The following is a 16,750-nucleotide window of genomic DNA, read 5'->3' as shown; positions in this document are numbered from 1 at the left end:
TTGGTTCTACTTTCTCGCATATCTCCTGCCTTGATCAATGCACCCATATTTCACCCTGATTTCGGTACCCCATATAACGCTGCATTGTACGCTACTGAGACCATGACATTGGGCAAAAGAGCTCGCATTCGACTGGAATTTTGACATTATTGTGTAAAGATCGTGGATTGTGTCCAGGATTATTTGATTCGAGTACTGGAAAGGACCCTTCTGGGTGATTTCCGACGAAAGAGCAATGTTTCAACGTGTGGGCTGGGGAAACTTCAGTGTAAGGAGACGAACAGATCGGCTAAGCGTTATGTTCCGAGTTCTGAGCGGAGATATAGCACGGAATGGCATTAGTAGACGATAATAATATCAAAATAACGTTGGAATTCAAGAAGACAAATTGGGACGAATATTCGTTTTTAGGAGAAAGAATTAGGGATTGGATCAATTTACCAGGGGGGGGGGGGGGGTGTTCAATAGATTTCAGTCTTCTTTCAAATGATGTAAGAAAAGGATACGTAAACAACTAATATGGATTCTGTCACCTGGGCGACGGTCATAAATGCAAATGAGTGGTGATTAATGATTAGGTTCTTTTTTTTTTCAAGTCGCTTTACGTCCCACCGACACAGTTAGGTCATATGGCGTCGATGGGACAGGAAAGGGCTAGGAGTAGGAAGGAAGCGTCCGTGGCCATAATTAAGGTACAGCCATGGGCGCCCGCAAGGGGGGACAAGGGGGGGCACTTGCCCCCCCTGGAATTCTAAAGATGTTGATGTTCAACTGTTTAATATCATACCAGATTATTTCATAAACAGAAATTACTGACAGTCATCTAGCATATGTTATAACTGGAAGTTTCTGTAAACAATTTAATGTTGCTGACGTTATATTGGTTTTTATATTCAAGAAAATTGTTAATGTGCCCCCCCCCCCTGGAAAAGATCCTGCGGGCGCCCATGGGTACAGCCCCGGCATTTGCTTGGTGTGAAAATGGGAAACCACGGAAAACCATCTTCAGGGCTGCCGACAGTGGGGTTCGAACCCACTATCTTCCGAATAGATTAATAATTAGCGGGTCAAGGGCTACTGTAAATAAATGTTTAGCGTTGACAGGTCACTTGCCGTGGCTTTCTCTGTGTTGTGACAGGCAGTACAGACTCGTGTGAAGAACAGGTAATTTTGCTAGTACATACATACATTACCCTCCTGTTTCTTAGTATGGAAACACTCTTGCTTTCTGACCTGAATTATTTTCCACGGCTAAATAATTACGTTTTTTGAAATTTGGCCTTTTGGAAAAAGCATTTTTGAAATGAACATTATTATTTGAAAGAAAATATTTCCTTCTTTTCTAAATCACGAACCACGGCTTTTAATGCAGGTTGATAATCATTCCGTTCCCTTCCTAGACGGTGAACAGCGCTACTTTCACAATGAGGGGAGGGGTATGGGGACATTATTCATGTTCAACCTTGAGTACATAGAGCAATATTTTAATAATTGGGCGTCACCTCCATAGTACTTAAGAAAGCGATGCTGGAAGAGTGGAGTATTTGTAATACGATGCACTACACCTCCCCTTTATTGTGCGGTAATATCATAACAAAGGTAAGAACAAGACGAAGTAATAATTCATTCTTCGAAATGCTTAGGGCTTTCTCTCCCTCCCCTATGATGAAAGTTAAGAAAGGCTAATTATCGCGTTGCCTTACGACCCACGGTAGAACTACTTAATACGAGAACTGTAAGAGATCCGAAGAAAATCAGCACGATTTTCTGTGGGTGATTTCCGACTAAGAAATAGTGCCACAAAATCGTTACAAACTTTGGGCTGGGAAGACTTGGGAGTAAGGAGACGAGATGCTCGACTAAGTGGTATGTTCCGAGTTGCCAGTGGAGAGATGAAACTGGAATTCAAGAGGGCAAATTAGGGAAATATTCATTTATAGGATGATGAGTAAGGGACTGGAATAATTTGTCAAGGGGAATGTTCCATAAATTTCCAAGAATTTTAACACGTTTAAGAAAAGGCGAACAATTGATAGGAAATCTACCACCTGGGCGACAGACCTAAATGAAGATCACTTATTTATTTATTTATTTATTTATTTATTTATTTATTTATTTACTTCCCTTTTAGAGCAACAATCACCACCAACTCCACCTGGAGTTTCATGGATTGCAGTAAAAGACACATTCATGTATTATTATTATTATTATTATTATTATTATTATTATTATTATTATTATTATTATTATTATTATTATTATTATTATTATTATTATTATTATTATTATTATTAAGAGTTTGCCCAGTAGCAAGTTCTTTGACTGGGTCTTTGAATTTTACTGTATCGTTTGTTACCTCTTTCAGCATTCCGTGCTTTCTTTCGACACATAATTTGTCTATAGTTTCGCAGCTGTTCTTGGGCCGGTGGGTGTGAAAAAAACGTAAAAGTTTTAAAATCGAAATAATTTCTAGACAACGTACCTGGGAACAAAAGTCTAATCTCGTTATGACGGGATCGGCTGACGTGATAGTGCCTCCATTTTGAGTATTAAAATCACTGTGTCGCCTTTCTTTTTTTTTTCTTTTTTTTTCTTTTTTTTTTTTTTTACAAGTTGCTTTACGTCGCACTGACACAGATAGGTCTTATGGTGACTATGGGATAGGAAAGGGCTAAGAGTGGGAAGGAAGCGGCAGTGGTCTTAATTAAGGTACAGCCCTGGTGTGAAAATGTGAAACCACGGAAAACCATCTTCAGGGCTGCCGAAAATGGGGTTCGAACCCACTATCTCCCGAATGCTGGATATTGGCCGCTCTTAAGCGATTGCAGCTATCGAGCTCGGTCACTGTGCCGCGTGGCTAACAGTATCAGTGTATAGTACTCGGTACGTAAGGCTGTACACTAAAAAGCTAATATCGCCACCCTACTGTATTTTTTTAATAACTCATCACTGCTACCAAAAGACTAGTTACATATTGAAATCACGAGACACAACCATCAACAAACTAACCTCAGTGTAAGTAACAATATTTTTTTACAATAGGCTTTACGTCGCACCGACACAGATAGGTCTTATAGCGACGAAGGGATGAAAAAGGACAAGAATTGGGAAGTAAGGGACCATGATGTTAATTAAGGTGTGAAATTTAGCCGGTGTGAAAACGTGAAACCAATCAATACTTGCTCGCCATCTCCCGAGTGCGAGATGACATCTAGACTCTCGAACCCTATGACCAACTCACTCTGGCTTCTTTTTCTTCTTCTCCTTTTCTTCTTCTTCGTGAATGTGTCACCTAGGACCACGCGGAATCAACATTTTATAGCCTTTCTTTTCGCCCAATATTCCTTCATAAGCAAAGATTTAGGGTGTTTTCGTTGCCTTCACCGTATGTAGGCCCACTGCTGAGTCTTCCTCTGTTCTTCCACGAAACCCCGCGTGTGAGTGATCTTCCTGATTTCATTTCGGCCGTGCATATTTGGTGATCCCAGTTCTTTTCTCTCTCCTTGTACCAATTCGGCCGGGTAGACTTGTTCTTTAAAAATGTGTGGATTTTGTGAGTTAGTCTGTTTGAGCCCATTATTTCTAAGTGCCCCATGAATTGGATTCTTCGCATGCATATTGCGTCTGTGAGTTTGGAAATGTGTTTATACATTTCTGCACTAGGCCTTGGATACTGCACTCCATCTTTGGTTGATGGGCCTAGGAATTTTCTCATTGTTGTACGATCCTTCACTTCTATTTACCTTTTCAGTGTGTTATGTTCGAGGGTAAGTGTCTCAGACGCGTAGAGAGCTTGAGGTTTAATTATTTTATAGTGGGAATTATTATTCATCCCACCACATAGGGTTGGTGTCAAGAAGGATATCAGTCCGTAAAACAGGGCCAAATTCACATGTGCGACTCAGTTCGCACCCGCGACCACACAAAAAATGTGTGGGAAAAGTGGTAGTAGAAGAATGAGAAGTGGGTGGGGAAAAACCAACCCTGGAGGGTAAACAGATTAAGAAAGAAATGACAGAATCTTACCCTCCTAAGTTCTAAGCTGATTTATTCCACATAGCGGTTTCCGCAAGCGTAAGGACGATGTTCATATGTGTTTCTGTGGTGGTTGGTCATGTAACATATCGTTTGGGTATGAAGAAGAGTGTGTTGCGACAAAGATAAACATCATTCCTCGAATGGCAGAAATTAACCAGACCTGATTAAAATCCCCGACCCATCTGGAATCGAAGTCAGGACTCTTTGTACTGAAATGCTCGATGCTGACCGTTCAGCCAAGTAGCCGGACTGTTCAAATCTTCTACGTGCCGGTAAATCTGCCGGCGTCCACCTCAGTGGTGTAGATGTTAGTGTGATTAGCTGCCATCCACGAAGGCCCGGGTTCGATTCCCGGCTCTGCCACGAAATTTGAAAAGTGTTACGAGAGCTGGAACGGGCTCCACTTAGCTTCGGAATATCAACTGAGTACAGGAGGGTTCGATTCCCACCTCAGCCATCCTCGAAGTGGTGTCCCACTTCTCCAGGCAAATGCCAGGATGGTAATTAACTTAAGGCCACGGGCGCTTCCTCCCCTCTTCCTTATTTATCCCTCCCGATCTTCCCATCCCACCCACAAGGCCCCTGTTCAGCATAGCAGATGAGGCCGCCTGGGGAAGGTACTGGTCCTCCTATCCAGTTGTATTCCCCGACCCAATGTCTCACGCTCCAGGGCACTTCCTTTGAGGTGGCAGGGTAAACGTGTTAAGAAAGAAAGAAAGAAAGAAAGAAAGAAAGAAAGAAAGAAAGAAAGAAAGAAAGAAAGAAAGAAATCTGGGAGTCTGGGAGATTTGAGCAGATTCGAGCATCCGACCCGGCACATGCACTGAGAATCAGATCCTTTGTACGCCATTGTGGTGAGACACCACACTGGTTTTCACGATCCCACAGCTTGTCTCAAAAAACGCAGCACTAATAACGATGCATAAATTGTGACGACCTTATCTGACAACTGAAGCCACGTGTGGACGTTTTAATATGTGTGATGTGGCATGTAATTGTGCTGCGGACACTACCTTATTGAATAAACACGGGGCAAACAAAAACAAAAGGCTCTAAGTGCTCGCTTCCCGTCATTCTTCTGCACGTGGAGAGTGACTGCGTCACATAAAGAACTCTCACACCGGCATACTTGATGCAATTTAGGTTCAACTAGCGACCACCGTGCCCTTCGCTACACTTACAAATCGCAATGAGTTCTTTTACAATACATTCATATTGCCAACGGAATGATTCGTGTTGTATATTACATTAATAAAAAAAACTTTTATAATCACAGCAATAGAACCAGCTTTTGGGTGGTTAGGCCGTGTGCATTATGCAGAGTTTCGTCCGGACGTGCCATTTGGACTCATCAGCTGGAATGGCACGCCCCTTCAGGACTCTGCTTAGCAGTGGCAGACCAAACTGTATGGCCCCGCCGTGTTAGCAAATCAAGTTTGCTAACCTGCTAAAGGAGAAATGACTTCTCCGTTTAAAAAATGCTCTCCTTTAGCAGGTTAGCAAACTTGATTTGCTAACACGGCGGGGCCACACAGTTTGGTCTACCACTGCTAAGCAGAGTCCTGGAGGGGCGTGCCATTCCAGCTGATGAGTCCACATGGCACGTCTGGACGAAACTCTGCATAATGTACACGGCCTAACCACCCAAAAGCTGGTTCTATTGCTGTGATTATAAGATCTGCGGCCGTGAAAGCCTTTTTTGATAAAAAAAACTTTGTTTTCACATTATTTGTCCTAGGGCCGTGTCGTCGATTTGCGGTGGCTGAGGCGAAAGTAAATTGCGGGCAAGTGAGAATTGGATGGTTATTTATTTATTTAGCGTATGGCTTTACAGATACAACACACAATGGTTTTGAAGAACAAACTATATATTATTATTCAGGTTATTTATATAGCTAACTGTCTCTGGAAGCGCATGAGCAAAGTCACTGATATCGCCACTATAATTTCTTTTTGGACATTCGCTGATAATGTGCAGGATGGTCTGCTTGGAGGCACCACAGTCGCAATTAGGTGTAGGAATTCTTTTCCACTTGTAGTGGAAATCTGCGCAGTTACCATGGCCTCATCGTATCCTGTTAAGAGTAGACCAGGTTTTCCGAGGAAGCTCAAATCCAGGTGGCATTGACGGTCCTATGTGTGGCAAAGTTGACTCAGGCCTAGTATCTTGTCTTCCCTGCCATTCCTTAGTAATATTGAAGTTGGTATTCTTCAGTTCTATTGCAGTTCTTATTGGTGGATTTCGGGACCTTAGACGATTCAGATGAACATCGGCGATGTCGTCATGTGTTGGTAATTGGGGATTATTTACTAATTCCTTAAATTCCCTGAGGAGAGCGTTTTTACGTCGAAGATCTTGTGGGGAGATATGGCTGAGAATAGGTAGACAATATGTGGGTGTAGACCTTATTGTGCTAGTGACGAGACGCATCGTGGTGTTGAGCTACGTATCTATGAGGTTGGTTAGAGGGCTATTCAGCCAAACAGGAGCGCAGTCCACAAGTCCCAAAGCGGTGCATCGGAGTAAAGTTGCTGTTGAACCCCAAGTTGTACCACATAATTTTTGGATTACGTTGTTGCGAGTTCTTACTTTGGATTGGACGTTACAAAGGTGTTGTCTAAAGGAGAGTGTTCTATCTAAGGTAACTCCTAGGTATTTAGGGAATCTATTATGTCTCAGTAACTGATTTCCAATGTACACCTGCAATCGTTTGTTAGCGATCTTTCTGTTTAGATGGAAGCAGCATACTTCTGTTTTATTGGCATTAAGTGTAAGTCTCCACAATTTAAAGTACTTTTATGTCGTCCGTTAAGGTCATCTCGGATTTCTCGAATGTTGTATCTCTGGTAGCAATAGCCCAATCATCGGCATATCCAAATTTTCTTGAAAATGTTGCAGGCATGTCTGAGATATTCCCTTCTTCACGAACATTCTACAGAGTGGGCAATTGCCAAAGCTATTCAAACAAACAAAGATCATAGCCATCTTGAAAAAAGGCAAAGCCAGTGATAAACCCGAGAGCTATCGACCTATTGCCCTGCTTAGTGTGACATATAAATTACTAGAAAGGGTCATTCTCAATAGAATTGGCCCAGAGATCCTCGAGAAATTCCCAGTGGAGCAGGCAGGATTCAGACCGAACAGAAGCACTACAGACCAAATAATGTCTCTTACAACTTACATAGAAGCAGGCTATCAGAGAAAGCTTAAGACATCAGTGGCTTTTATTGATCTGACAGTAGCCTATGATGCAGTCTGGAAGGACGGCCTACTCTTCAAGTTTCTGAAAGTGGTACCATGTAAGACGACTGCCCGGCTCTTGAATAATATGCTACGTCAATGACTTTTCCAATTACATATGGGGGAATACTGTGAGCACCAAAAGATCACTAAATAATGGACTTCCACAGGGTTCTGTTCTTGCTCCAATCTTATGTAGTCTATATATCTCATTCCCATTTGACGCCATCTAAGCTGCCCGAAATGACTTTCCTATTTTCTTCACCAGATGGCAGAGTGAACCGTACTTCTCTTGGGCGATTAATGGTTGAGTATTAATTTTCTTGGGTAAACCCCAGATATGTCGGTATGGATTTTTTACATACCGACATTGTAGGACATGGAGTATCGAATAGACTATTTTCCGCGCTTCGAAAATCCGACTACATCTGACGGGTTTGAACCGCCATCTTGGGGTCAGTAGGTCGATGCACTACGATTGCTCAACACAGAGGGCCGATTGCAAAAACGATGACTAGTTTTAAGCCTTAAACAACGTCCACCTAAACAACGTCTAAATCGAGCACGATCTTCCATTGCATAAACAATGTTCAGTCGATGTTTAACTAAACATCGTTTAAAGTTTCAATTTTAGTTTGAAAATAGAGATAGAAGTATCTTTCATGCAACTCTCTGGTTGTCGCAACCAACGAAATTCGTCGGTGCGCGCGCCGGACGCCAGTCAGCTGTTTGCCTTCCTACACAGTACTCAAGTATGGCTAAGCATGAGCATGACTTGCCCACAGATAAGAGTATCGCTTTTTAGGTGGAAATTAAATCTCATCATAATATTATCGACTCTAAAGCGACACACCACCGTACCGGGAAGTGTAGCTTTGATTATAGCGTTGTTACAGTGAGTGTAATCTACTCATAAATACGGTAGCTTCGACGAAGGGAAGATGAAGCAATAGTAATGAATAACCAAGTGTGTTGTACGGGCCATATAGATGAGCTTGCATTCTTGAGATCGTAGGTTCGAAACACATCATCGGCAGCCCTGAAGATTGTTTTCCGTAATTTTCCTATTTTTACACCGGGCAAATACTAGGGCTGTTATTATGGTCACAGCTCTTCTTCCCCAGTCTTCCTCTTTAAACAATAATCACCACCATCACCACCAGTTGTCTTTTCCTATTTGATTTGCCGAAAACTTATACGATTATATATAAACCACAAACAGCCTACTTTTTAATTTTCACTATTATGTGTGTTTACTTGGCAGTAAATATAATGTGCCCTTTCGCTTATGGGTGCAATAAGTGATTCCCTCCCGGTTGATGTATGCGACAGCCCTCTGACTACCGGAGCACGTAATTCTGATATCTATTAAGTCGAAGTGACCTATGATTCCATGGAAATTACCCATTTATATAATAAAATATATCGGTTGCCAAGAGTTGTATTCAAGTTGACAATTACCGGACTCTCCATTTATCAGTCTTAAGAAACAAGTGTTTTGTAAAGCAAAACCTTATTTTAAGATCTATCTCCCCGTACATGCCAAATGAATTGCTGCGATTTAACTGCGGGCGACCCACAGAGAGGCCGTCGGACTAACCTTTCTTCCCGGAATCGTCTCAACATGATAATACAAATTGCATGTTTCATGGCACATAACCTCTGATTGTGATTTACTCCTCTGATTTGAGGTTAAACAGTGCTCTCGGCATTTAAACATGGCCGATTGAACATCGGTTTTAGACAGTGTCTAAGTGATAAATAACATCTCTGCAATGCGGCAGCCTTACTTAGGCATTGTTTAACCGTAGACATCGTCTAAACACAGTTTCTGCAATCGGCCCAGAGAGCTTCCCTCTAGGTTCTGTATGAGTTGCGCCGAGTAAAAGTTGCGCCGAGTAAAATTTGCGCCGTGGAGATTCCCCGCCGGGAGAAGTGGTTTGACAGCTGTCTTAAGCACCTGCTACCTGCGCTGCACCGCAGGGGGTTATTTCCAAGTTCAAGGAATGTCTGTGAATATCTGTAGTACTGAGATTTTGAAATTAATATATAAAAAATATTATTCACTCTATCTTTCTTTTTTGCTAGTTGTTTTACGTCGCACCGGCACAGATAGGTCTTACGGCGACGATGGGACAGGAAAGGGCTAGGAGTGGGAAGGAAGCGGCCGTGGCCTTAATTAAGGTACAGCCCCAGCATTTGTCTGGTGTGAAAATGGGAAACCACGGAAAACCATTTTCAGGGCTGCCGACAGTGGGGTTCGAACCTACTATCTCCCGAATACTGGATACTGGCCGCACGTAAGCGACTACAGCTATCGAGCTCGGTATTCACTCTATCAATGTTGGTTTCTTGCACATTTAGAAAACCTGCATCGTATTTATATCAGTGGGTTAAATGTGTATAACTACGTAGTTTGACTTAATTTACAAACCAAGTGTGGAAACATGGAATCAGTCTTTCAGTCTTATGAAGAATATCCACAGCCTGTTTGTAGCTAACTGACAGGGTCAGGAATAGAATGAATGAAGAATGAAATTACTGCTAAAGGAAGAAAATACTGCTAAATGCGAGATCTGACGTGCTTTTGCGGACAAAGATTAATGGATGGTAAATGAAATGTAGCGAATTTGTTGAATAAAGAATGACCAGTGAAAACAGAAAAAAACTGTCACACCCTACGTTTCCCCGACATGCACTCCTTATGAAGTGATAGGGCTCAGCTACTGCCAAAGAAAGGAAATTGTGTGCCCTGGCGAGGCCTGTCGCATTCCCCTGGGTATAAAAGATTAATAAATGACAAATGAAATTGTTTCAAACAGTGATGCTGATATAAATATGAAGAAATCAGAAATAATATTTTGAACGCCAGCTTTGTCCAGCATAAACGCTATCTAAAGTGATCGTAGATTTAACCCTTTCCTGTGGAATTCCCAAACAAGACCTCTAGTTCCTAGAATGATTAATGACCACGGCGCAAGTTTTACTGATTTTAACACGGCGCAACTTTAACTCGGCGCAACTCATACGACACCTCCCTCTAGGCGGAGAAATGCTTGCGCTTGCACACTAACGCTGTTCTGCCTCCGAGTCCCAATTTCGAAGCCCCACAGATCGGCCCCTTCGTAAAAGTCTTGGAATTTTCGATTTTTCTTGAGATCTCGGGTTTATTAATTTCTGAGGTAGCTAGTTTTACACTCTAGGGTTCCCGATGTGGCCTAATTAATTCATGTATGTTTTCATTTTTATATCTACCATTATGCATTGCTACACTTCGGCTTCAATTTATTAGCATAGATTGTCTTTGTATATTATTATACAAGAGGGTCTTCTTCTTCCTCTACCGGGCGAGTTGGCCGTGCGCGTAGAGGCGCGCGGCTGTGAGCTTGCATCCGGGAGATAGTAGGTTCGAATCCCACTATCGGCAGCCCTGAAAATGGTTTTCCGTGGTTTCCCCATTTTCACACCAGGCAAATGCTGGGGCTGTACCTTAATTAAGGCCACGGCCGCTTCCTTCCAACTCCTAGGCCTTTCCTATCCCATCGTCGCCATAAGACCTATCTGTGTCGGTGCGACGTAAAGCCCATAGCAAAAAAAAAAAAAAATCTTCTTCCTCTTCTTCTGTTGCCATCTCCTCTGCGCAGGTAGGCGATTGTAAATCTTGGGGTATCCTAAGTTTTGAGTTTCTGAGTGGCTCGGAAGTGCTTGATTAATTAATGTATACTTTTGCTATTATATCTACCTTTATACATCGTCGGAGTGATAATGTATTATTATTATTATTATTATTATTATTATTATTATTATTATTATTATTATTATTATTATTATTAAGCCTATTTCGTTCTATTTCACAGCTATGTGCCTCTAGGGAGATGGCCGAGAGGACGAAAGCGAAGACACTGCCCCATTTCGCCGAGACCGTAGAGATGTGTTTCCAGACCGGCCCTCAGAAATTACGGCGGTTCGCTGGGACCATCAGGTAACTACATTATAGCGCATGCTGATTCCTCACAAGCAGACGTAGTTTCAAATCCCAGACAAGGCATCTGAGAAAGGAAATCACATGCCTTGTGGTCTGGTTTCTTCTACGAAGTAATAATAATAATAATAATAATAATAATAATAATAATAATAATAATAATAATAATAATAATAATAATAATAATAATAATAATAATAATAATATTAAAAAAATTCTCCACCATCTGACAGCTGATTTTGAGTATATTTGACCATATGTTGATAAAGTTAGTTCATCTAAATACAGGAGATTCTGACATTTTTTAGTCCAATTACATATATATTCTTGATTTCTTTCTTGGTGTTTTTTTTCTATCTTGAAAGTCTTTTTATATCTTCTCTCCTCCCCAATTTCTTGCCGAACTCTTTTCATCTACCCCAATCCTGTCCAGTTATTTATTTTGAAAATCATAACTACCATTTCTCACCTTTCATTGAATTTTCCTCTTCCTGCATAACTTCCTCGCCCTTCACGGTGTAAGGGTACGCTCATTTAACCCGGAAGGATGTAAATTCGATTCCCCATCAAGAATTCGACACATTTAAAAACAAGATTTCCACTTGTAGGAAAGCACATGGACCTGAGTTCCTACGTCAATAATGAATGTCAGCTTAGTGACGATATTACAGATAGCGACAGCCTTTACCTTGCACTCCATCGAGGCATTCATAAACTTAGCTTTACTTTACTTTCCAATAATATTAGCTCACATCCAAAGGAGGATGGGTTTGAACTTCACCATCGACAGTCTTCAAGATGGTTTTCCGTGGTCCCCATGTTCAGCCCAGGCAAATGCTAAAAATGTACCATAATTAAGGCTGCTTCCTTTCCAGCCCCAGCCCTTTTATATCTCATCGTCACCGAAAACTTAGTTAGTTTGACCTTTTATTTATTTATCGGTTGGCCTTTAGTGCCGTGAGTGTCCGAGGACATGTTAGGCTCGCCTGGTGCAGGTCTTTCTCTCTTTCTCTATTTGACGGCCATGGCGACCTGTGCAACTGGATGTGGGATGATGATAATATTGAGGTAGGGAGAGGGTGAAATCCGGTGTCGGCACGTAGCCTACTCCTGTCGAATAACACCAAGGGGTCTGCCCAAAGCTTAATGTCACCATCCGACGGAAGAATCCCCACAACAGCGTCATATGCCCTCACTCCATATGAACACTGTGGAGAGGCTTTAGGTACGCAATCTAGTGATTAGAAATTGTATAAAACCACCTCCCCTACCCTACCGGCGAATATTTTGATGGTGATGAATTTTTCCCTCAACGGTGCTCGAACCGGCTAACCACGGTGTCAGACCGTATGGACTTATCCTAAACGATCATGGCCACCAGGCGGGCAGTGTTACGTTAAACCAGTAGGAAGGAAACAGACATTTCCACTATGTGCTATTGTGATTCTCAGCTTTCAGTGTGCAACCTCTGTGATAATGATTTATCTAAGCGCATCCAAGAACTTCAATTTACAACTAGCGCTGTAGGCTCATTTAATTCCAGAACTCTAATACAATATTTTAATTATTAAAAAGTATCCCTTGGTCTCCCACTACTATTACCCTTTATGTCTGAGTTCCTTATTCTCACAGGCAGCATACTCTATTCCACGACTCCACCATCTAAATTGGTTGAGTTCTTTCCTAACTTAGCCTCCCTCTCCACTCACTGTACCCTACTGCAATTTTTTGCACCTGCTTGTAGGCCTACCAACAATTTATTCTTGTTTCTTTTATGTCTGCTGCTTCAGCTTATGAATAAGATATGCAGTCTCCACCCATCTTTCACGCCTGTATCAGCATATAAGGAAAAATAATTATTATCCACTATTCTCTGTTTCAGGTGGCTGGTGGATGTATTTCTTTGTATTACACAACTAGGATTTTGCTGTGTGTACTTCGTCTTCATTGCTGAAAACATCAAACAGGTACTTAATTTCGAGTACAAATGAATTCTGAATCTTCAAAGGTACTTATTGCCAATCCTATTGTCACGTGTATACGAGTCCAGTGATAGGGGAAGAACTCATATTCATTAAAAATGGCATAATATGCGAAGATGTATGTACTTAAAACCAGGATACATGAACTGAAAATAGTAAAATATGCAGTGAAAAACTGAAAAATTGCATTCGAGAAATGGTGGAATCGAATCCCAGTATCGGCAACTCTGAAGATGGTTTTCCGTGGTTTCCCAATTTCACACCAGGTTAATGTTGGGGCTGTGCTTTAATTAAGGCCACTACAGTTACCTTCCCAATCCTAGTCCTTTACTATCGTTCCGTCGCCGAAAACCTTTGACACTAAACCACTAGAAAGGAAACTGAAAAGGAAATTCCATTTTCTATACCATCATTGATAGACTGCATATCTATACTAGTAGGCTATATAAAGAGACAAAGTTTGTTTGTATGTAATGGCTAATCTCAGGAACTACTGGACCGATTCTAAAAATTCTTTCACTAATAGAAGCATACATTATCCCTGAGTGCTATAGGCTATATTTTATTTTCAAAGCAATTCGAGGAGGTGGGGGGGGGGCGACGTGGGGAGATATAAAAATACTAGGCTAATATAGGCGAAATATCGAATTTGTCGTACAAGGACGAGACAAAGCTCATTTTAAGCCCCTTGACGCAAAGAACAAAACTCAGTAAGCCCTAAGGGCCCGAAAACCATGTTTTAAGGCCCTAAAACCAAGCGTTATGGAGATATTGGCACCATACTATCTCTGCTCTAGGAATCGAATATCCCCCTGTGGGTGGGGGTGGTAGAATAATACCCACGGTATCCCCTGCCTGTCGTAAGAGGCGACTAAAAGGGGCCCCAGGGGCTCTGAACTTTGGAGCGTGGGTTGGCAACCACGGGACTCTTAGCTGAGTCCTGGCGTTGCTTCCACTTACTTGTATCAGGCTCCTCACTTTCATCTATCCTATCCGACCTCCCTTGGCCAACTCTTGTTCTTTTCCGACCCCGAAGGTATTACGTATGGAGACCTCGGGAGTCTTTCATTTTCACGCCCTTCGTGGCCCTTGTCTTTCTTTGGCCGATATCTTCATTTTTCGAAGTGTCAGATCCCTTCCATTTTTTCCTCTGATTAGTGTTATATAGAGGATGGTTGCCTAGTTGTACTTCCTCTTAAAACAATAATCACCACCACTAGGAATCGGATAAAGAAATGAACTACCTTAACCATGGCAACATAAGCTCCAGTATTCTTACAGCAGCGAGATTATCTACAATAGCCTATATCACAAAAACCTAACGTTACAGACATAAAATTTGGTATTTGAAATCTCCTTTAAAATAAAAGAGCACAATTTTTTGTTTTCAGAAACTCCATTTAAGTGGTGAGGGTTGAAAAGAAGTGAGGAAGGAGTTGAATTCTTTATACGAGGATACATATATCTCAGCAACGGAAGATGTTACAGACGTTAAAATTGGTAGACCGAACTTGGAATCACTTTAAAAAATAAATGAACAAACTTTTTCTGGAAAAAACCACTGAAGGGGTGAAATTTGTTTTAAAAGCGGGTAATTCTTTTAAAAAATGAGTATCTTCTTCTCTTCTACCGCTTTTCTCACACCTGTGGGGTCGCGGGTGCGAATTGTGTCGCACATGTGGATTTGACGCTGTTTTATGACATGCAAATATAGTCATTCACAGTTGCATATTTCAAATGAAGTAGCATTGTCAAAGTACGAAGCTACGGAGGTTGTTGATGAAGGTCGGGGTCAGTCGGCGCCGGGCTATTCGTGGAGCGGGCCATGAATATTTACACCAGAGTTTAGAATATCTACGTAGTTACAGTCCTTCTCGCGCGATGGCGCTACCGTCCTTAGCAGTAACGCTACTAGCGGGCATCGTAATAACTACCTTAGTCAAGCCACGGCCGACTGGCTCCCTCGTTGCGCTCGTTGCGACGCATGAAGTCGGCCGACTGCGACAAGGACAGAACGAAACGAGCGAAACAAAAGAATACTTATGAATAAACTGATAAAATGCCTTTGCTGGAAAGATGTAGTGTTTATAGTGCACTATGTCTTCTGGTATGGGCTACATCAAATTTGTTACTTTCATTGACCTGTCTCAGTCTCATTCTTGGCTTTGACAATATGAAAGTGACTGAGGTATGAGTGATGCTAGTAATACCATTGTTTATGCAGCCAGTCCCTGTTGTGAATGGTGTGAAAATATCGCTCATAGGGTCAGTTGGTGCATGCATTTCAGTGGGCTTGGCAGACTGATATGTAATAGCAACGGCTAGCTCGGTGAGGAAAGGAACGGGAAACTACCTCACTCCTCATTTCCCTAGTACGCCTCTTCAGTGACGCCTGGGCTATTTATGACAGCTGTGGGTGGAGCTGCAGAGGATCAAACCAGCCTTCGGGCTGAATACCCAACATACATAAACTGATTAAACGCGTGGCGGGCAATAGTAAGGCTGTCGTAACCAGGCTTGGAAAGGCATTTTAACGATCGCATTATGCCATAGGATCTTAAGCGCTTTTTCAGCTACCACACTGCTGACTTACAAGTGCTCTAATTAAACAGAATACATTCTTGTTGCAAACGACTGTGGTAACTGATGCGCACTCTAAACGCCTTATACGTTTCCTGGCCTCAATAATAGTCTACTAACTGATCATACGCAGGTCCTACGGTTTAGGGATTCTAGGGTTCGCTTTCCGGCCACATTAGCGGTGATTGGGAATTAGAAATGAGTGGGGGGGGGGGGGGCACAAAAGTTGTGGGCAACAAGGCAACGAGAAGTAATCGGGTTTGCAGAATATAATTATAGCGGCCCGGGGAGGGGGTGATGACATCAAAATTTTAAAAAAACTATAAAATGGCAAGTTTTTAATGCTCTCTGAGCGAATTTCGACAGAAAGTTTCACAGTCTACAACCTAAGCGCAGTTGCTTTTTTTTTTGGTTTTTTTTTTTTAGATTTTGATTCAATACTACACAATAAAATTTTCACCAAAGGAACAATAATTATACATGTATTACAATTAACTAGAAGTACGGTGTGATTATTATACAATTAAAAATCATTTATTATTTGACTACACACTAAAAAAAAACAGACAATAGATGCAACTACACAGACACATGGACTGAGTGAAACTGCCAGACTGACGAATACGCGCGGCAAGCGCCAATTTCCACTACAGTACTTGCTGTGGCGCTGTACGAATCGAATAGTCGCGATGAACGATATTTTGTGGGTATTTTCGCGAAGTATTTCCCTTAATAATTAAAGAAATTAAAGGGAGTAATAAGCTGATAAGAGCCTCCATGGCTCAGACGGTAGCGCGTCGGCCTCTCACCGCTGGATACCGTGGTCCAAATCCCGGTCACTCCATGTGAGATTTGTGCTGGACAAAGCGGAGGCGAGACAGGTTTTCCTTCGGGTACTCCGGTTTTCCCTGTCATCTTTAATTCCAG

General features: G+C 41.9%; 1 protein-coding gene across 4 annotated transcripts in view; it reads left to right on the top strand.

The window, feature by feature from the left end:
* LOC136874023 (proton-coupled amino acid transporter-like protein pathetic) overlaps positions 1 to 16,750 on the top strand; it is a 435,495-nt gene that overhangs the window by 394,604 nt on the left and 24,141 nt on the right. For all 4 annotated transcript variants that reach the window (XM_067147500.2, XM_067147502.2, XM_067147505.2 and 1 more), the window contains 2 exons: positions 11,137 to 11,261; positions 13,144 to 13,228. In XM_067147500.2, coding sequence (XP_067003601.2) covers positions 11,137 to 11,261; positions 13,144 to 13,228 — 210 coding nt within the window. The remainder of the gene's footprint in view (positions 1 to 11,136; positions 11,262 to 13,143; positions 13,229 to 16,750) is intronic.

This window comes from Anabrus simplex, chromosome 5 (genome assembly GCF_040414725.1).
Source record: "Anabrus simplex isolate iqAnaSimp1 chromosome 5, ASM4041472v1, whole genome shotgun sequence".
Lineage (NCBI taxonomy): Eukaryota > Metazoa > Arthropoda > Insecta > Orthoptera > Tettigoniidae > Anabrus > Anabrus simplex.
Note: the sequence above shows the minus strand (reverse complement) of the source record. Positions and strands in the feature narration are given on the sequence as shown.